The sequence below is a fragment of the Protomyctophum parallelum genome (assembly GCF_964188405.1).
Source record: "Protomyctophum parallelum genome assembly, chromosome: 5".
NCBI lineage: Eukaryota > Metazoa > Chordata > Actinopteri > Myctophiformes > Myctophidae > Protomyctophum > Protomyctophum parallelum.
The window spans coordinates 42,573,457-42,596,366 of NC_139702.1; the positions used below are offsets into that span (position 1 = coordinate 42,573,457).

The 22,910-nt window shown below is 39.9% G+C and overlaps 1 protein-coding gene across 5 annotated transcripts in view; it reads left to right on the forward strand.

The window, feature by feature from the left end:
* The first annotated feature begins 3,158 nt into the window (after positions 1–3,158).
* The window catches only part of acsl1a (acyl-CoA synthetase long chain family member 1a), a 29,624-nt gene continuing 9,872 nt past the window's right edge, over positions 3,159–22,910 (forward strand). For 2 of the 5 annotated variants that reach the window (XM_083765258.1, XM_083765260.1), the window contains exons 1-4: positions 3,159–3,216; positions 11,369–11,575; positions 21,954–22,068; positions 22,287–22,351. In XM_083765258.1, coding sequence (XP_083621384.1) covers positions 11,381–11,575; positions 21,954–22,068; positions 22,287–22,351 — 375 coding nt within the window. In that variant the 5' untranslated portion in view covers positions 3,159–3,216; positions 11,369–11,380. Of the gene's footprint in view, positions 3,217–8,974; positions 9,150–11,368; positions 11,576–21,953; positions 22,069–22,286; positions 22,352–22,910 lie in introns of those variants that run through there. The other 3 variants (XM_083765262.1, XM_083765259.1, XM_083765261.1) reach the window with 3 other exon arrangements.

Sequence of the window (22,910 nt, forward strand, 5' to 3'; positions counted from 1 at the left end):
ACCTCTGATGGTTACTATAACTCAACTCTTGTTTATATAGAATAGACAACAAAAAATAATGAAAATAAATCAAAAATAAATACATAAATATAAATAGTTAGCTTTGCCTATATGCTACTTATAGCCTATTCGTGATTGTTTGCCTGCAAACAATATTCTCAGATCAAACAGAGGATCAAATAATCATCTGGAATTTATGACTTGAAAACACAAAGTCCTATGTGTGCAAGTGTCAGCCATGTGACGCCGTGTTGTCAAGCGCTGCGCTCTGAACCGTGGTGACCTTGGTGGGTCCCCATGGCACAATCCTTTAGCTTGGCGCGCCACCCTCAGCCTGAGCTGCATCAGTTCACACGGCCCCACTGAACTGATACAAATCTGCCAGCGCTACACTGATTTAAATGCTGCAACAAACAGCAGTGCTGTTGCAGTGCAGAAATAATCATCTTAACATGCAAAATAAATAAATTGTTAAAAAAAATATATATATTGTCAAAAAAAAGTAGGCTGGAGTCGCTGGACGCATCAATTAAATGCATTATTCAGGTATTCATCATGCATATAGACCATATGTTTATTTTTTTCAACAGATTAGGAGCTTGCTAGAAAAAAATATACCCTATCCATCAAGACTATATATAAAAAATATATATAAGAAATGTGCCAGACATTCGGAATGTTGAGTAGGCCTATACTGATGTGCTTTGGAAATAATGAATTTTCATAGTAATGATTTAAACTTGACTACCGGTATGTCCATTTGCTTTGGGAATGGCATTAGTATAGCACTTGGTGTCAGGATAGGCTCCCTCTTGTGGTATAGGCTTGTATGTGAAGATTCTAATTCTAAACATTTTATAGGCCGCCTAAGGGAAAATTAGCTAAATGTGTGGCAAATCTGCAAATATGCTTATCACTAACTTTCTTCACAAATGTGCTCATAAAGGTGTCTACTATCACCTCTCAATTTGTTCCAACCCTACTCCCTTGGGAAACTCATGTGACAGCTGCTGAAAGTTGGGGTACCATTAACCACCTATATAAGGCAACATTATCACAATTTCATGCATGTGACGTGTCTAACTAGGGGGTTTTCATGATTCTGAATCCATTGCGAGCATTAGTTTTGCACGAAAAACGCTCCTTCAGCAAAGAATGGCCATAGCCATCATCAGGTTAGCACATTTGGACAAGTGGCTATGGCCGAATTTAGCCCAAGGAGTGTTTTTCGTGCAAAACTAATGCTTGTAATGGATTCAGAATCATGAAAACTCCTAGTTTGACCCGTCACATGCATGCTACTTAAAGCATAATGAAATTATGAACATTTTGTCGGCTGTTAATGGTAGGCTACAGAAACTTTCAGCAGCTGTCACATAGTTCCCAGAGGGAGTTAGCTTGGAACAAATTGATAGGGCATAGTAGACACCTTTTATGAATGCATTTGTGAAGAAAACTAGTGCATTTCTTTGCGCATTTGCCATACATTTCTCTAACTGTCCTTGACTAGCTATAGGCTACTATGAAACAACTGAGCATGCAGAAAGTGTTTTGGCCTAAACTGAATCATTTCATGTGATTTTTTTTTACCACACGCAGGCACGCATGCAGACAGACAGACAGACAGACAGACAGACAGATACTTTGTCAGTTAAAGTCAGACCGAGTCAGACCACCACTGAGGTACTGTACTGTACTGTACTGTACTGTACTGTACTGTACTGTACTGTACTGTACTGTACTGTACTGTACTGTACTGTACTGTACTGTACTGTACTGTACTGTACTGTACTGTACTGTACTGTACTGTACTGTACTGTACTTTATTTTAGCAAAAGCGTACACGTACGTATATACATACACACATGCAGTCATGCACACATATAGCTCCGCATAGGAGTGCACCACTCAAAGATTAGTGTCGTATTAGTGTCAGACCTGTAACCCGATAGCCTGTTCAAGCATCAAGCATCTCGGCCTACTTAGAATTGACTGATTGATTGATTGATTGATCCATTGATTGAATACTGTATTAACAGTTTGTGCTAAAGGATGCTAAAAGGATAACCCAAAAAAGCTCAGGGCTTATTTCCATTGAGGTATTTCAGTTCAGTGTATTTCAGTTTTCAGTTTCAGTTCAGTGTATTTCAGTTCATCAAGACATTTAAAGACAAACAATAATGTAGTAATGCAATTACTAATGTAATTAATTATTAATATTATGTAATAATGTAATACTATAATGCAAAAACCAAAAACATAACTATATGCATATGAACTGAACTATGCAAGGTGCTTATAGCTTACCTTTCTTAAAATTTCTTAAAGGCTCCTTAAGCATTTCCTTTTTCAATTTTGTTTTAATTTAATTTAATTGTATTTATTTATTTATTTGACTTTCTTTTTTTTCTTCTTTTTTTCATTTATAAATAATGATTAGGCCTATCGTGTTATGTAGGAAAGCTGGGGCGGGGCATTATACTGTATGTGAGTTGGGAAAAAAACAAACAGCAACCCTATTAATGTGGCCTACTTTACACCAGATGGCACTGGCGGCTAGCCATAGACTAAACTTGAGTCTATGGCTAGCCAGTGGAAGTAAAATGACTCAGAAGCGACTCAGACTGGAACCATTCATATTTTTTTTGTGGAAAGGGGGGGGGGGGGGGCATAGTTCTTTATTTATTTATTTTCAGCATGAAAATCATGGGTTTATGTTTATGCGCGCGCACACACACAGTCACACACACACACACACACACACACACACACGCACACACACACACACACACACACACACACACACACACACACACACACACACACACACACACTCACACACGCACGCACGCACGCACGCGCGCACGAGCGCACGCCTACGCAAATTAATAATAAATACTCAAACTTAAATAATAAATACCGCAATGAAATAAATACAAAATTAAATTAAATAAACAAATAAATAACACAATTAAATAAATAAAAATGTATTACATTTATTTAGAGTTTTATGTATTTCATTGCGTTTTTATTTATACCTGATGGCCACAAAATATTGACCAATGACAACAAGCCTCTCAAACGCAACAGGAAAAACACACTTGAGACCATCCCTGATTGGCTAAAAGCATTCTACAAACGGAATACAATGCCTGACTCGCTCCAGCCCCTTAAAGATTTTGTGGTTCGAGCCCTCGGAACTGCTTCACATCACAGGTTTGTTTGTTGGTCATTTTTGCTTTTTCGCAGGTTTAATTTGTAGTGCTCTCACTTTTCCAATTAGTCTACACGTCTGTGTGCAGTAGCAGGCCTGTTACAAACGTACTGCAGACAGTGATTCGTGCTACTGCGCGCTACATTAATCGGGGCTTGTTCTAACGTTGTTGACAGACAGTACCCTGTGTCTGTGATCAAGCCATGGTTTATAAATCAGACTTTCCCTTCAGTCGCTTTTATCTTTTATAGGCTAGTCGATAACGCCTCTGCACGAACCGCTAACGCAGTGACATGAAGTTGATGCGGTGTGATTCAATCAACATTCAACACGTAGGCCTATATAATGTGTTTATGTCCAATGTGCTCATTAAACCCCGCCACTTGCGCACAAAGTTTCTCGTCAATGCAAGGACGTGGAAGACATGGCTGTGCTGCAGAGTTTTTGTGACATTCAGCTTTGTTTAGAAGGCGCTGGAACTGGAAGCGTGTGTGTGTGTGTGTGTGTGTGTGTGGCATGCGTGTAATAGGCGACGGTTTATGCCATTTAACTCTATGGCAACGAATTAAAAGAAACAATGCAACCATTGACAAATCAATGTATGTCGTGAATGAAGGCGCCCATCTTTGACAGACTTTGGTTTGCTCCTCTCACTTGTTGGTAGTTCGTAGGCTACATTAGCCGCCAGCCAGCCCATCGGTTATAAATCTACAAGTTCGTGTTTTTGTATACAGTATGTATGCCATGTTTTCCGTTCTCTTTTGGATTAAGTGAGTCTATAAACTTCCAACAAACACAAAACACTAGATTAGACGGAAGGGTGGAGACTGGAGACCAAAGGCAAGCTATAACTATGGTACTAGGCAGTAAGAGGAGACACCACGTCATGTCATGTCTGTGTGGGATTAAGAAAGTTGCCACCTATAAAAACACCCCACAAGAAGTGTTGAATATGTGCTTATTTTACCTGTGACTGAAACATAAGTGATTTATAATCATGGCACACCCAGTGCTGACTTGTGTAACAATACCTCCTATGTGTATGTATATTTATGAAGGAATTATATACGTTATATTATGTATATTGTTATGTTATGTTATGTTATGTTCGAGCAAGAAGTGTGTTGATGTTTAGACTGCAGTTATCTAGGTGGTACCCTGGTAGCGACATAGCCGTGGTCCAAGGCTAGTAGCGACATACCTAAACCTAACCCTAACCTTAAGCTCAGTAAAGTTAACTTGCCCGAGGGCGTGGTTATAAACACAACCCGTGTAGGAATTAGTATGTAGCACCCTGGTACTAACTATATGGTGCAAAAGTAGGTCAGTTGTGGAGGAGCAGCACGTTTTATGGCAAATATCCCAAAGATCCCATGACGGGAATCTGTGGAATGTGTGGCTAAGTTTTTGTTGTTTACTTGAGATCACTGTCTGTTCACAGCAGCTACAGTAAATACCATAGGTTTCTTGTTTGTACTGGTCGCAGTGATTGTAAGCGTCAATATAATTATGACATTGACAGTCACATACCTTAATTGCAGATGCAATTGAATGTTCCTTTCAGTGTGGCTTCCCAAGTGTACCTATACATGTACAGCATAGCCTACAACATTATGGTCCAGTTGAAATTTAAGATACCGGTATGTAATTTTCTTCTGCATCTCAAAATCTTTTGTGTGCATCGTCACAATAGCTTTTGTTCTTTCTATACAGTAGCATACTATAGGCTCTATATTCTTCTTTATCCAGCTTCTCTCTCTTATTCATGGCGGTCATGCATTGTACAAAGAAGCTGTAATCTATATTACACTCAGAAAAACTAAAACTACCTAATACGTGTAATAATATTAGCCTATTAATAAGCATGTTAATATATGATTTTTACAGATAATCCAGTAATGGCTTTCATCAGAAGGAACTCTTTACAGTCAAGAACAACATGGGCTTCATTATTACTTTCTGCTGTCTGTGTGAGGCTGACTGTCATGAATGATGTTGTGATGCTGCAGCCACAGCCAGCCTGTGTGTCTGTCTTGGGGTTACTAACGGACACAAGCCTCAGGCCAGCGCAAGTGGAGCTTGCCATTATTTACACAACACTTCCTAGTCAACTGTGGCTTTGACCTGCAAGCAACTGTGAAACAGGAAGTTGGCTCGCGTGTGTAAGATTAGGGAAGGAAAAGTATTTGTTTAAAGTATTGATAATTTGTATTTGACTGTTCGCTTTTATTTCCTGGAGCTTGCCAGCTAATAATTCAGTGCCAGTATTTTGTACATCAATGAATTACAGTGCCGCTCTTTGAATATAACAGATTTTCTAAAGAACAATGTCATGTTTGTAGTTTTGCACGAGTGCAAGTCAAAGTGTTTAATAGTTAGTAGTAAACTACTGATAATATTGGTCTCTAAAAAGTATGATTCATGACATTCAGTAATTTTCTACAAAATGTATTTGCAAATAATCATGCGTTATTCAATTTATAGAACAACCTTAATTTGAGGCAACTGTCTCAATATTATGCTCTTAGTGTGTGCCGTTGGACAAATGGGAGGATGTTTCTCACTCATCTCAACGCTTGCATTTTGCAGTGGTACTATATACAGTAAATGGCAGTATGCGTAAGTGTCATTCTTAAGGTCATTTCAAGTTGATGAATGACCTTTGCTCCATTTCAGAAATCCCACACGCCACCCCTCCCCATACATGACTCAGTCTGCACTCATGTGACCAACAGTGCAGGTCTCTCACGTCTGTTTGAACACAGAGAATCTTGCCACCCAAGGTCATCCTTTGTGTCCAAAGCAAGGATGGAGTAGGGGGTGGGGTGGAAAGAGTTGTGCATTGAGGACAATTTATACTTTGTCGTACAACCAACAACATAGATAATTTTCATCTGGTGAGCGACATGGACAAATTAATGAGCGATTATTCTAATTTTGGTAAATGTATAAACTGGCCTACACAGATATTAACCTACACGTCTTCATAGACTAGCATGCTGTGCTATTTGTAAGACTGTTGAATTATCAATGAGATATCGACCAACCACAACAGAACTCTCAAAAGGATCTTGTTAGATCTGCTGATTGATCTTAATATTCTGGACATCGCTTTAACAGATTCTTTGTAAACCAAAGGTTATTCCCAGTTCCACATTAGATCATATCAGAATTTCATCAACATTTCAATGCTGCTAATAATTGCTCTTTGTTTTAAGAGCATAACAATTTAGCATGACATGTGGGGCCATGTCATAGAGTTTTATTCTTTATTTTATTTTACTCTGAATTGATGCTGCCAGTAGCAGTAGGGCATTTCCATTGTGTAGAAAAAGTTTTTGCTATTTTTGATACCTTTGATGGGAATGTGTTCTTAATTCTGTATGACATAAAGATGATAATACAGTAAAGCATGATGTGCAACGTAGGGGGCCGGGGCTGAACTGGTCGTTTAGCAGACGCTCTTAATCCAGAGCGATTTACATTAAGCAAAAACAACACATGGTAATACATAGAAATAATCATCAAGGAGCATCCGTATAGTATAACAGTATAAATATCTTACATACATTTAGCCTTTGCATGTGCCTGTAAGGTCGTCGTGCTACGGCACGTCGGCAAGTGCCATGTTGAGAAGAAAGAGTTGATGAGATTATGATGGGTAATTTAGTTGGCGGATTCGCTGATCCTGGAGAGGTTGGGATTAAGCTAAGTATGTTTAAGGACCATAGTGCTAATCCCCCATTCGGCAGGCAGTAATAACAAGCTTCAGTGGATCAGAAGGCTTTTAAATTGACTCTCAACACCCTAGTTGACAATCTCTATAATCTCATGAACAGGCCCTACTTAACTCAGATTTTCAGATGTACTGTAGCCGATTCTTTTTTTATGTCATTCTCAGTTTTTTAGTCTCCTTTGCCAGTAATAATTGTAAGCAATTTTCTTGTTAATAATTTAAATACATTTTAAAATACAAATGCATGAGTTTACACAGTATAATATGGGTGGGCTAGAAATACAAGCCTTGTTATAGATAACAATTGTTTCATGCTTGCATTTAGGCCATCTTTCTTCATTGTCTCCACCAGCCAAAGGCATGGGGAGAGTATGTTTGCACTCACGCCAATGGCGAACCTCTGCCCCAAGTTTTCCACAACAGCCTGTTATAGCGCCACCATGAGTCTGATTTTTGCAAAACATCTTTATATTACTCGTACACATTTGATCCATACATCACCCAAATCGGTATACACCATCTCTGTAGTCATGTGATCAACACAGACCTGTCCACTTCCCCATTGGCTAAGATTGCCTTCCAAAGTTTGCAAGATTGGTCCATTTTGAACAAAATGCCTCAAATCATGAATGAACGGAGTACAATTCCAGGGAAATCTTTAATGCACATTCTCACTATGCCGAGGAAGAAATTCCACTTGCAAATTAAATTTACACATCAGCCTCATGGTGGCACTATAACTGGCCCATTCGTGTTTTTACCTATAACTGCACCGATCTGTGTAAAACTTTGTATGCACACTCCATAGAGGCAAAGGAAAAACCTTTGTCTTGCTTTTTTCACATTATGCTCTGTATAGCGCCACCAGGAGGCAGACTTATGTAAAACATTTTTTTTTATATTACTCCTTCAGATTTTAGCCAAATATCACATAAATCGGTACACATGATGTCTATAGTCATGTGATCAAGACTCGATTTCTCATGTTCCATCCTGATTGGCTATGATTCGCTTCTAAAGGTTTCAGGAGTGGCCCGTTTTGTACAAAATGCCGTGCCGATTGTGGTAAAACTGCACGCATATTGCAACTAGTTTATCATCTGCAATCTACCACTCATTTACGTGTCTGATATGGTAACTTCCTCTCTGTTGAGCAAAGTGTGCTTCCACCCGCAACTGCTGGCTGATCTGTATTCTTGATGTTCTGCTTTGTGTCAAACAGATCAGCTTGGTTTCTCCCCTTTTCCCATCCTCCCCCCCTCTTTCCACAGTCTTGTGTTTGCTGTCGAGTGGGGTGACTGGCAGGAAAGCACTGCCATTGGCTTGTCACCCTCCCAGGCCAAGTATGGAGAGTGGTGGTGGTGTTTTGGGGGAGGGCTGCGAGAGTTACCTTTCGCCTCAAACCACTCACACTGCTGACCATGTGACACCCATGGCATGTCGCCACTCTCTTGGCCAGCTGACACACACACACACACACACACACACACACACACACACACACACACACACACACACACACACACACACACACACACACACACACACACACACACACACACACAAGTGTTATTATTGCCTAAAATCTGTTTGTGGGGGGGTTCAAAGGTGGATGCACTAGATATTGTGCTTAATATTAGTTTCTTCAAAATAAGTGCCTATTCTCTTCTATATTTTGGTGGATATTACTTTTGGATATATTCCACGTCTTATTGATAAAGTTGGCTCAGACATTGTATGAATACATTTGCGTAGCAGCATCACAAGGAGTGTTGACATTTTTGTCATCACTCAACTCTATGAACCAGCTTTATTTTGAGTAATGGACTTCCTGGTATCCTGACATACCGGTATATATAGGTTATAGGATAGTTATGATTTGTTTTTTGTAACTTAATACCCAGATCGTTCAATTGAACTCAATGATGTCTTGTGGGTTTGAATTTCATTGTGGGATTGAATGAACATACTCTCTGAATTGGCTTAGTGTTGCTGTCTTATTATGCACCTGTATTTCTGTTTGAAAGGGGGTGTGCTCTGCTATTCATAGTTGTGAGAAAATCAGAGGTCTATTAGAGGTTACTGTAGTTCGAGACCCTTCTATTAACTGTTACTACACAGAGCCTTAAAGACACCTACAGTATTCTTCTTTCCCTTCCTTTGGCTAGATTTCTAATTCTCATCAACTGTACTGTTATTGTAAGTATGCTTCGATTTACTTCTAAATTTGCCTTGATAATATACTGGACCTACTTCTTATTAGAAATCAATATTATAAGATGCACTTCCGATTTACGCTTTTAGTCTCATACTGTAACAGACTGAAGCTTGTATTGTGAAACCTTTACACAGGTTTGGCCTGAGTGATGGTAACATGATAACCCATTTATTTTACTTTTATATTTTACTTTAAACCAGAACAATTTCCAAAACATCTTATTGATATTGATCATTCTTTGAACTGTTTTAAATGTGCTTATCTCTTAATAAAATCAAAAAACAAGTTTAGAAATGTTTCCCATTTGCCAATTCTTATACAGTATTTGGTTGTAGTTGGCGTGAAGTCCATCTGCCGTAGTCTTGGTGATAATAATAGAAGAAGAAGTGGGTCGTTTTTTTGTGGTTGTGCACTACTGTTACAAATGTTCAAATGTGGTGACCCTATAATTCTGCAATACTACACTGTGTGTGTGTGTTTGTGTGTCCACGTGTCCTTGGTTGCAGGTGCAGGCTTTATGGTTGCATGAGGTTATTGAACATTCTTTCATGGGCATTCTTTTCATGGGATATAGCCTTCTATGTTATTTTATAACAGACCATATAGATGGCTTTTTTTTTTTTTTTTTAAGATATTTTTTTGCGGCTTACGCCTTTTATTGATTTTTTAAGGGATAGAAAGTAGGCTGACAGGAAACGGGAGAGAGATGGGGGGATGACATGCGGTAAAGGCCGTGTCGGGTCCGGGAGTCGAACCCGCGGCACACCGCGACTGGATCACCAGTCCGGTGCCCAGACCGTTACGCTACGGCCTGGGCCCATATAGATGGCTTTTGACCGACGTTGCCTAAAGTTGTCCTTATTGTGCGAGTGTAGACGGTGCCCAGTGCCTACGCACCCGTCCCTGAGCTGATCAGGTGTGCATAAGACCTTGCTTTTTCCAGTATTGTCAAATCTAACACATACACATCTGTGTTAATTTAATTCTGAGATTGTTCAAATGGAACAAAAATGTACAGTGCAACGACTTCACCCATTTCACCGGTCCTCACTAATGTTCAATATGGCACCATTTATTTTTTGTCTACTTGGTCTGTGTACTCTCCGAGGAGGGCTGTGGGTAGTTCACAAACCCGCCTACAAGTGACGTCTTCAATGGGGAATCCAGGCTAATGGAAAGCACAGGCTTACTATTCCTGGGAAGTTGGAATGCTATAATAGAAGCCATTGTTTTCTCATTAATAAAAAAAAAGAAAAAGAAATCGTTTGAAATCTTGTTTGAAATTACCTCACTGGTAAGTGAGTTTGCCCACAGCCCTCCTGATACGGAGACAAAGTAGACAAAAATCACACCCATGTGTAGTGAGGGGCTCTCTTATCATCATACATCATCTCATTCTGGCCAATCACAATTTGCGTCCTCACTTTTGTCTTCAATGTCTGTGTTTACACATACCCTCAAAGCTGAACGTAGGAGGGGCCCACACAGATTGTACCATATTATTTATAATGGGCATTAGTGGGGACCAATTATATGAAGACAACAGGTTGAAAATGGGCAAAGTCCCCCTTTTTTAAATTAAGTCATCCTGTAGTGTAAATCTTTACACAATGTACTGCTCAGTAACTTTGGAGTAGAACGGAGCCTTGAGGCTTCCATATACCGTAAAAACAGATTCCGTGAGCTCATTTTCAAAGCATTCCAAGGCAGGAAGTCCCACTTCCCCGAATCCCCACAAAAGACACATGTGGCTTTGGTGTCCTCACTGTCTTATATTTCCTTCCCTGGTCAGATTTCAAGTGCAGTGCGTGCACTTGAATGGCACGACATATGTCTATTGTCTATTTGAAGAAATAGAAATCTAAATGTATTGTCAACATGGCGGACACTAGACGCAGTTACTTCTTGTAGTACTGTGTGTGTGTGCGTGTGTTACAAATTGTGCTCTGTGTAATGGAAAGTCACATCTGGCCTGTTGCATGTCAAAATGTTGATCAAAGGATAGCCACTTAGCCAGTGCTGATCCAAATGGGTGATATTGTGTGATGGAACAGATTTATGCCACTACCAGTGCCGTGCTTCATGATTTTTCTATGCAGCAAGGCTGCAGCTGTGGAAATTGTGGTGAAAAAACCAAACATGTGCAGCTTACTGCGTTTACCTTAAACGGCCCCTCATCTTCTCCTCCCTCTTCCAACAGCACAGAGCAGCCATGCAGGCTCAGGAGGTCCTGAGGCAGCTGCGGGTTCCCGAGCTGGACGACTTTCGGAATTACCTGCGGAACTTGCCCACCAATGCCCTAATGGGCATGGGAGCCTTCGCTGCCATCACCACCTACTGGTACGCCACCCGGCCCAAAGCCCTCAAACCACCCTGTGACCTGGCCATGCAGTCTGTGGAAGTGGAGGTAATGTGGTCTCTTCTGTTGCACGCACCTACAACAGTCAGTCTACGTTTGTGTATACGATCCATGTTGCCACACCTTTAAAACTCAAGCAATGCTTAAATATACAAAGCCATCAGTGGCTAATATCCGTAGTTTCCATAGTAATTCCATAGTTTATTTTTATGTCTTTAGCAGTTGGTAACACAATTGCAAAAAATAAAAAATAAAAATAATATGCTACTCATAAATTCTGTAAACATTTAAAATATATATGGTTTTTTTACTGAAGTTATAGTATATTTACTTTTTTATTATTCTAATAGGCTAAATGTAAAAACGTGGTGAACTTTATTCACCCTGTCTCCATTCCTGGTACCTGGTACTGTATTCTCTCTGTGTAGGAGTAGAACATGTGTGTGTACTTAATGTGTAATGTGTTTATGTCTAAAAGCACTTGAGCACAGAGCACATTCCTTTCAGCCATCATGGTTTTAAATACAGTAACAAGCCAACTCAAAAACTATGAACAACAAGTATACCTACTGGCACCTAGTAATGGAAGCTGTGAAACGGAACTATAACTGTTTGCAGTTCATGCTATGCTTTATTCACTCCATTTTCGTAACGGCTAACATCTGTTTTTGTAAACATCACGTGATTGCTGTTCAAAATTTTTGCATCGCTCGCGTGCCAGGACTCGTCTAGTCTGCAATGTGTTTTGCCGCCTGCTGGCCCCTGTTGTTTTCCTGAGAACAGCCACATATTAAACCTGCTATGTGTATTTGGTTTGTGTTTTTAGTTTAGCTTTATTTTCAAAATAATAATAATGGTTTAGTTTGGAATCAACTAAATTACCACAGTTGCACTGGTCACATTCTTTTTTAAGAGTTATAAAAATGTTGAAAATCACCATAAAGTTCAATTCAGATCTGCACTTGCTAAAGAAGTTCATAGTTTCACAACATGTCGAGGGGCGATGCATTGTGAGCTTGTACTGTAGATCAGCTATTTATATTACTTCTGGTGGTGACACTGTTGGCAAAGTAGAGCATTGATTTTCCGTAATATGGAGAGAACAAGGTTTCTGTCCGACAGCAACGATGAAGCTAATAGAAGCAATGAGCTGGCCCCGAATATGATAAGAGTCTCTTATCAGCAGTCAAATGGCCAGAGTATAGCCAAGTGACTATACAGAGGTCATGTTGGGCTACAAAGGGCAAATCAATATATTTGAGTGTTTTAAAGTTTATCTCCATAGCCGTTTTATTTTTGCTCCATACCACACAATTGTTACTGTAGCTATGGGGGATTACCAACATGCATGGAAAAGACCTTCAGGTGCTGTTAATTAATTGGCACAGGTAGCAAACAGAACAACAGTCTTCCTAAGCATTAAGGGCCAATCACACGGAGCACTATAACTATAAAAATATAATTCAAGTGGATGGCAGAGTTCACACCAAATAAAATAATACAGTGGTGAACGACCATGGCCCTCATTTATCAACTCGGCGTACGCCAAAATATGGGTGCACGCCGAAATTACCGCAATTTTACTATTTACCATTGTTTTTGTCTTTTTTTCCCCTCTTTTTTTGTTTGTTTAATTTTCTATTTCTTCTTCTATAAATGGCATTTGTTTGTTTTGTTTATATGTTGATTGTATCTTCAACAGTATTTTGGAATACGTTGAGATAAGGATAGGCACTAATAAGCTTTAAGCTTCTGCCTATGCCTTTTCGATCACCTAAAAAAAGAAAAAGTAAACTGTTTTTGTGTAATGTCTCCCTCTCTAAAAGATCCAAATAAACTATTCATTCATACCATTTCCGCAAAACCTTGAACTTGAACGTGAGCCAGGACAAAAATCACGTTAGGTCGGGAGCTGTCGTAGGCTTTGTCCTCAGCTACTTTTCTGTCGTACACAAGCGGAGCAGAATTGTTTGACCAGCTAACATGCTGTCACAGGCATCTAAGCATATGTATTCATGTATTCATTCAAAGAGATATTTCCAACTTTACAGGCAATTAAAATCGCGCAATTAAAAACAATATAACAAGTTTACAATATACTGGCCTTGTTATATGCGAGCGCACTTGTGAGATGATTTGGGAGCACATGAGTGTGACATCAGATGCCTATATAATCACTGATATTATAAAAATCACACCCGTGTGAACTGAGTGCTGCAACCCCCCTCCCCCCCTCCTCTCTCTCTCTCTCTCTCTCATTAGCAGGCAACAGTGCAGCACTATCTCTCTGTTTCTGGCAAACAGCGCCCCTACTGGTACTAATAGTCATTCTCGTGCTCATGGCCACATACATAGGTGAACACAGACATTGCTGTTCCTTGGAGCGGTTGCACCACTCAAAAACAATATTTAGGCATAAATGGACTGCACGCCTTTATTTCCAAGTGACATTACAAGCATACAGCTTGCCTATTTGCAATTGTAGGCTATATATACTATATAAGGCGTTAATCATTCACCATTTAAATTTAAATAAGTGCTTTGACAGCCATTCAGAAAAAGCGAGATCATTTTCGGGAGTATGTCACAGGACCGTGGCGTGCGTCGCCAGCACATCACATACCAGCACACATGCAAGCCTTCATCCATATGTTTGATTCGTTCATCAATGATCAAATCACTCCATAAACGTTGATTATGACTGCCTTGACGTCGACATGCTATCTCTCATGCAGCCAGGCATCGCTCACCCACAGCACTTATCACAGCAGTGCGCAGTCTCGCCGTGCACTGCATGCGCACAAATGGGTAAAAGTAATATAGGCTTAGCCTACAAACGTATTCCATTCATGGCGATGCGATGTGTCATGTAGCCTTGAGGTGCGTGTGTGCGTGGACATTACAGCCAGACAAGCGAGGCGAGAGGGAAACCGTGTAGGGTAGGCCCACATGCTGTTATTTAATTCATGCAGGTGTTCGTTCTTTATTTATTTAAGATACAACACACCAGTTGCCATTGGGCTTGCAAGTTGCGTGTGTGTCTGTGTGTGTGTATGAGAGGGGGGGGTGGGGGTGGTGTGAGGCGGGCTAATATGGTATCTTCTTCGCATTCGGGTTCTTGGAAACGCCCCCCACCCACTGCGTTAGTTTGACTGAGGTTAGGTTTAGGTATGCTTTACTGAGGTTAGGTTTTGGTATAGTTTTACTGAGGTTACAAATGCGAAGAAGGAACCATATCAGCGTGAGGCGGGCAGCAAGTCTTTGACTTTTTTCGTCATGTAGCTATGGTTTCCAAGGTCGTACTGCAGTTGTTCATGTCGCAAAAACGAGGGCGAGGCTTGATTTCATAGGGCGTGCCAGATAGATTTCAGCCGTCACATTTATTAACGTTGGAACGAAATTAAGGAAGGATCAGCTGTTTGCGATCACTTTATAAATGCCGTGGCAACGTGAGTGTACTACAAAACCTACACTCGAATTTGGGGCAGATTTTACACTCAATTGATAAATGAGGGCCCATGTCCAGACAAAAAACGGGAGAAATATTTTTGCTTGCTTACCTCGCTATCATTACGATAAAGTCACTGAATAATCCCTCTCGTTCATATTTTAAACGAGAAGGCATGTTAAAGTCAGAAATGAAGATTTTAGTATATCCATCTGGACAAAACTACGGAGAGCTCCCTAGATTAGGAGATACGAGGCATTCTTTCTGAGCCGTAAACAGGGAAGTGAACGCCCACGCCCATGCGCAAAGAGCATGGTGCAGAAGGAGAGGCCAACCCCCCAAAAAAGAAAATAAATCTGAATATCTTTCTCTCGTTTGATATCAATGAAAATGTGCTAGGACGTGTGCACATGTCCAGGATGTGTGTACACGTCCTAGCAATCCGTCGGTTGGATTAGTTTCCACACGTCCTACAGTCTAAATGGGTTAAGTGTCATCATGTGTCGCTAATCCTTAATATAATTAGATTCAGCGGTAATTAAAGGGCACAAGTTACAAGAAATGTTTTCTTTTGGGAAAAAAGTTAAAGCATAAAATCATACCAGAGATATGATCTCTACAGTCTACACTATCCAAAATGACAAAAAAACTACAAAGCAATTGCATGTTGCAGTGACAAATATAGTAAATATAAGTAGGCATATAACCAACTACAACCCATTCCTTCAGCTGTAAAATCTACTGGCCCAAGCTGTTAAATAACCCTCTGGCGTCTGGCATTTTGTTTTAAAAATAAATTGTCAGGGCTGATATGGCCGAATGTAAGGATATACTACATTGGCACCTGTCATGCACACTAATCATAATCAAGCATTTCTGCCCCCATAAAATGGAGACATTTGAAAATGATGCTGACCCTGTTTTGTTTTTAAAATGTCAACGCCACGGGGCGCACTTTACTGTGAACGGGCGGGAATGGAGAACTCTTGGAAATGGATGATACAAGCACCCAAATTCGTTTACTATCAGTGGTTAACTCAATGTGGACCATTAACTAATTACAGACACAACTGACCTCGTCTATGATGGAAACTGTTGTGTACAAGCATTGTATAATGCTACTACTGCCTACATGCACCGGAGGCACGCTATTGGACTACAGCTATCTACATGTGGTAGGAGCAACAATAACAACAATGAGGGCACCCATGGATGTACAGTAGCCTACATTACATTTATGAATTACTTGGTTGTTACAGACAGTGCCTGAACAGAGTACCAGTTCTGCTCATTCGTGCCCCCCTGAACAGCCTTATTACCTATAATTATGTACAGTACCACCACAATCTAGGTACCGGTACTCATGTTGGTATCATCGGAATTTGTTTGGTATGAGGAAAATGTGTGTGTGTAAACGTGGGAACTGGGATGTTGACATGGCATGTTGTGTCTTGTCCTCAGTCACACTCATCATGCTTGCTGGATGTTTAAAACTATTTTGGTTGTGGGCTGAACATGCGCTCCATCATTTATAGGTTGAATGCTTGGACACTGTAGGCATAAGAGGAGTGTGAATGGTCACGCAACATCCGTTTTCAGGCTTGCCGGAAGGCTGGGTGTTATGATTTCAAATCAATATCATGATTATTTCAAACCTTTGCCTCGATTACAATTAATTAATTTTATTTTCACTGTTTTTGTACACAACCATTGTAGAACAAAGTATATTACAAGGTTAAGTGACCAATTTGATTTAGTTGAGTGTAAAAACAAAATCACACTTGTGGGCGCCTCACTTCTTTGGTATTTATTGTATCATGTACTGTTGTAAACAAACATTAAAAGTCCATAGACTTTGGCTGCCACTCTGTTAAAATTGCTTAAAGTCTAAAACATTAAAAGTCTATAGACTTGGCTGCCATATGACGGAATTTTATATGCCAGTGACATCCATAGTGCATAATATGTATTTGTCTATGCGCAAAATGGCTGCCGTGTGTGCACATGGTTCTATTGCATGAATAGACTGTTGGTAAAAAGGGTTGAAGAGCACTGTTGAAACCACCCTGCCCTGAGGTGGCTCTATGTTCTAATGAGTGAGCATGCACGTCATTTGTGTTTGGGACAGTCCTGGCAGGTTTATTGATCTTTTGTATTATGCTGAACTTGACAGATATTTTTATCAGAACCTTGTGTCCCCAACTTCTGTTTCACCTTGCGGTCACGCACATAATACAAGCTACTGGAAAAAAAACGAATTCTAATTTCCTGTCACAACTTTTGTGAGATGGAGTTACATACTGTAATTCACTGGCTTGAGAGACAACTCAAGGTTACACCCAACTGCTCCCCTGGTGCAGGTAGTGCATATTTCTGATGGTTGAAGATGCAGGACAAAATGTCATGTAAGTATGTACAAATGTATAGTCACACACACACACACACACACACATATATATATATATATATATATATATATATATATATATATATATTAGTCTCCACTCTTTCAGGATATTTGTTTCTTTTTTCTTTTCTCCACCTCACAAAGGTTGTGACAGGAAATTAAAATTCGTATTTATTTATTTTTTGTATTTGTATTATGTGCGTGACTGCAAAGGTGAAACAGAAGTGGGGGACATCTGCTTTATCCACTTCAACTCATTTGTAGAATAGAAAATAAATTAATTCCCATGGCAGACTTTGAGCGTCAATATTCATGTAATGATGTAAAGAGTACAAACATGCACAATTCCACATGCACCTTGGTTGTTAAATGACAGCGTTTTAAATGACAGTAGATTTATGAGACTGAGAACAATCGGAGGCATTCAGAAACAGGAGCAGGGTATTTGAAGATGAGTAACTATAGACACTTTAAAGATATTGAAGGAGTTAATAGACCTAGGGAGATTGTTGTGCGGCTATACAGCCTATACATAAGCTAAAAGACTCCCTACGGTTGTGCCGTCTGTGTGAAACAAGCTTGTACAAATCAAATCAAACTTTATTTATAAAGCACATTTAAAAATGACTGTCATCGACCAAAGTGCAAAAAACATATAGTCAAAAAACATATAGCATCAACAATACAATCGAATAAGATCAATACATCAATATCAAGCTGGTATATAATAAGATACTAAGATAAGAGGAGAACAAATAAAAGGTTGGAATTAAACTAGGCTGTGATTAAAAGCCAGGTCTTAAAAGTAAAACATTTGAGTACCTATTCCCACCACAGTCTATGGGTGTGTGTGTGTGTGTGTGTGGCGTAGGGATGGAGCTCGTTCATTTTGATTGATAATGAGCACCTTATCGATCAGGCTCATCGAGCCGGGTTCTTATCGAGCCCACTATCGTGCATTTTCTATTATTTTGTGGAAAGACGGGAGACAATACATTCTGAACAGAACCAGTATCTTTTACTAGTGCCTTCAAATACAGTAGCCTACTTTTCTAACAGACGGGAAGGCAATTGACCATTTTACCAATAAAATAATATTAAAGAAACTGTTAACTGGTTAATATGTGTACCGTCACAAAACCGGACAGCGCTGGTTGGCAGGTATCGATACATTTTCAGATACATACCAGATACATACAGCAAAAGCACGGTCTCCAAGTAGGGCTGTTTTGGGGTTCAATAGTGAGAGGTGCGCTGACCTCAGGGCTCTGACCGGCTTATGGTGTTCAAGAAGTTGATTTTAAAATCAATCCTAAATTTGACAGGGAGCCAGCCAGTGGAGTGAGGCCTTTTTGTGCCTGTGAGGAGGAGCGTGGCAGCTTTTTGTACTAACTGCAGTCGTTTGACCAAGGACTGGTAATCTAATCTAGAGGTAATAAAAGCGTGAATTAGTGTTTCAAGTTGTTTCGGGGGAAGATATGGTTTTGCTTTAGCAATCAAACGCAGCTGGAAGAAACTGGTTTTGATGACAGAATATATTTGCTTGTCGAATTTAAAAGACGTCGATAATTATGGGATGGATGTTGGGGGTAAAAGTGCCAAAAGTATGGGGTGGGATAGGGGTGTCATGGCCAAAGATAATTATTTTGGTTTTGCTGTCAGAGGATATTTGCTTTAGAGCTTCTACATTTTCTTTCCTGCCTTGACTGTGCCGTTTGTAAACAATGTTATATACCAGGGGTTTTCAACTGGTGGTCCGCATCGACCACTGGTGGTCCGTGAAGGAATTGCATGTGGTCCCTGATAATGCATTTGGAAACATAGGAAAGTGAAGGGTGTCTTTTATTTTCCTGAGAAACTAAATCACCTGGTGGCCTATGATGAGGCCTCAATGTTGTCATTTACTTGGAAGGTGGAGGTGAAGAAATTCCACAGAAAAAGGCAGTCCAGTCATTATTATGAAATATACGTATTGCATGTGTGTGCTTGATGCTCATACAATCAGTATATTAGTTAATATAAAATCAGTTTTATATGAAGGTTGGATAAAGTAAGAACAGAATTATGGTAACCGTGATATAAGAATAGATCAGTGGTTCTCTACCTTTTGTGAGCTCTGGACCAATAGCATATTTCAGGTCAATAATGACCGTTAAGGGCTTGATATAATTTGAGGTGAGCAGTGAACCAAGGGTTGACATTATAAGGTCTCGGAGGCATGAACTTGCCTGTCGGTCAAGTACAGGTCATGTTCTACTTGCCCAAAGGTCATGCCCACTTGCCTGAAAAGTAAATCGTCCATTATAAAATGATAGCTACAATTTTAATTATCGTTCAATTGAACACTGTTTTATTAGTTTTTTACTTTCTGGGGCTGTGAGATAAATGTAATTCCTCCATTTCTATGCCAAATACCTATATGGATTGAATTATTCATTACCGTGTTTTGTGAAAAACATCATCACAACTAAAACCCCAGCAATAATTTATAATAATTTATCATTATTCTCAGATACACACCATTATTTTACTCGGCAGTCATCAGAGGGTCGTTTCCTGCTTCCTTCATGTAGAACAAATTATTAAACAAAGAACAGTTCACTACAGAGCAATGGCGGCATGGAACTCATTACCTATGTTTGTTGTTTATGAGGATAACTATGAGTTTTAAGAAGAAGCTGAAGTTGTTTTTGTACACTCAAGAGATGTGAAAGAGATGCATATGAGCTATATATCCCATTATAATGTAGATTTACTTTACTATCAATGTTGAAGATTGGATTGTACTGTGGAGCTAGCTATCAAATGTAGTAGAGCGATCATGAGTTGTTTTGTGTTGTATTGTTGTGTTGGATGAATGTTGGATGTGAATGTATGTAATAATATAGAAGAAATGTTTTTGATGATGATATGTTTAAGACCCCAGGAAGAGTAGCTGCTGTGACTCACAGTAAGCTAATGGGGATCTAATAAATAAATCAAATCAAAAAATATAACTATGACATGACATATCCTCAGTGATGTATCCCGAGGTCATCAGGGTTTCGGGTCTCACAACATCATACCCCTCACTGACCGGGTGATCAAGTCCCGACTTACGTCCCAGTAGCTACCCTCGATCAGTCCCATTAGGGAAAGACCAGGGCAACACAATCCGTTGCTCTGGAACTAACACTGACGGGACTGGGACGTAGAACAATCTGGTGTGTGGCTAGGCTCTGTGGGTTGACGCCGATCCTGTGATCGTGAAACAGGACTTTCAAACTAGGAAGGGTATGGCCTGGTCAGCCTGCAATGACATGCATAAGATCTGGTAGTCCCAGCTTAGTAAGAGATTCAAAGTAAAAATATTTAGGACGACCGTCGAGCCGATTCTACTCTATGGCTCAGAGACATGGACACTTTCAAAGAAATTGGAGAAACGGCTAGATGGCACTTACACCCGCCTTCTAATGAGAGCGCAAAATCTCTCTTGGAAGAGCCACCCATTGACTAATCTAATATACGGCAACCTTCCCTGTGTTTCTTCACTCGTCCAATCCAGAAGAACACAGTTTGCTGGCCACTGCTACAGAGCTGATAATGAGGTTATATCTTCCCTTCTCTGGAATCCTGCCTCAAGGCAGACCAGAGGTAGAAAACAGTCGTTCCCTGATGTCATCACTAGGGACACATGCATCAGTAAGCAGGAACTAGGGATGGCAATGAAGGACCGGGAAGTCTGGTGTGGCATTGTGAAGTCCATGATCTCGACCACGGTCGAAAGATTATGATACAATATACCAAGACTATACATTTGATTTGACGATGCTCTTGAATCTTGAAGCTCTTGATTATGATTCTAAATATTTTTAAATCTTGTATTTAACCAGTAAAAACACAGAGAAATCTCTTTTACGAGTGGGAACTGGCCAAGAGGCAGAAATACAATTACACATCAGTGCTACGACAATACATGACATTACAGAATACAGACAGAGTAATACATCCATGTTTATCCTCCAGAATACCTAAAAATACAATAGGAATCTACAAAGAGGTACAACCCTAAGAGACGCAAAAAGGGCAAAGTGCTACATTATTTTATTTTAAGTGAATACATATATGAGCCTAACCTAGAGGCTAGTACCTGTCCGAATATGTGTATGTAAGAGGTGATCCTTTTAAAACGCCTCAATTGTACTTTCAAGGCCAATTTTAGTCTAATCTGCAGGTCGTTCCACGACCAGGGACCAAAGAAAGCAAGACATCTTTTATTTGATCTGAGGTTTAGACCATTTTTGACCGAAGTGAATTTGTATCACTATTCACTATTCTTTATTATCTATGCTGCTGCATTGTCTGAAGGAAGCCAAACCAAATAACGATAAGAAAAACAAACCATAAGTTTTACTCTTATGTACCTGTACACAAGATGTAACAATACAACCTTGAACCTTAATACACTGTAAAGGAAAACATGAAATGCATATCTGTGCAGAAATGGTCAGAAATGTGTTTCTGTTATCGAAAACCTCTTTTAAGCGAGTAAGTAGTAGTAAACCATTCTTAACAATTAATTTTCCCCGCAGGGTGAAGGATTTGCGCGGAGGTCCCTTTTGAACGACAGCGACAAACCCATGGTTTACTACTACAGTGATGCTAAAACCATGTATGAGGTGTTTCTACGAGGGATACGGGTGTCAAGTAAGAACTGTTCTCTCAACAAACAACAATGTCCACTAAATGAATAAGAAATTTAACATGGCAAAATACTGCATTGCAACGGGAAGAATTGCGAGCTTGCAGATTGTTTTCGCTGTGTCATACAATGAAGTATAAAGACGAAGAGCTTAGAGTAAGTGGTTAATAATGTTATAACTTTTTGATAATTCATTTAGTGCAATTTTCTTTTTGCTCCACAGACAATGGACCATGCCTAGGATCAAGAAAACCCAACCAGCCTTATGAGTGGTTATCATACAGAGAGGTGAGATACGATAAGGGAAACTGGTATCTGACTGAGACTTGAATATATACTGCAAGTACGGAAATAATGTAAAAGTCATCATACTGTACCATACATTAGGGCTGGGCGATCAAATCAATACCACGCTTATTTTTTTAAATAATGAAAATAGCAGATCTACAAGTTCACAAGGTGTCGTAATGCGACACGTTCTGAGCTATAATACAGGACTTGAATGGTTATTGATTAATCCGTCTAATGGATTTTCATGTGTATATAAGAAATGAATATATACTGTGTATATATTTGTTTTAAATCACACGTGTGAACTGAGTGGTACAACTCTGTGTGGGGGTCCCCGGAACTTCCAGACCCACAGGAACACGCCCAGGATGTCGGCCCAGTTCCGGCGAGCTGCCCCCTGTCCGAACGGTTGAGAAATTAGTTACCATGTGGGGGTCCCCAGGGGGTCCCTCTACTGTACTGTACTGTCACACCCAAAATCATCGTAGTTAATGTGTGTGTGTGTGTGTGTTAGACTGCGCAACAGTGACACTTGGTTGTGAAAACCAACCAAACG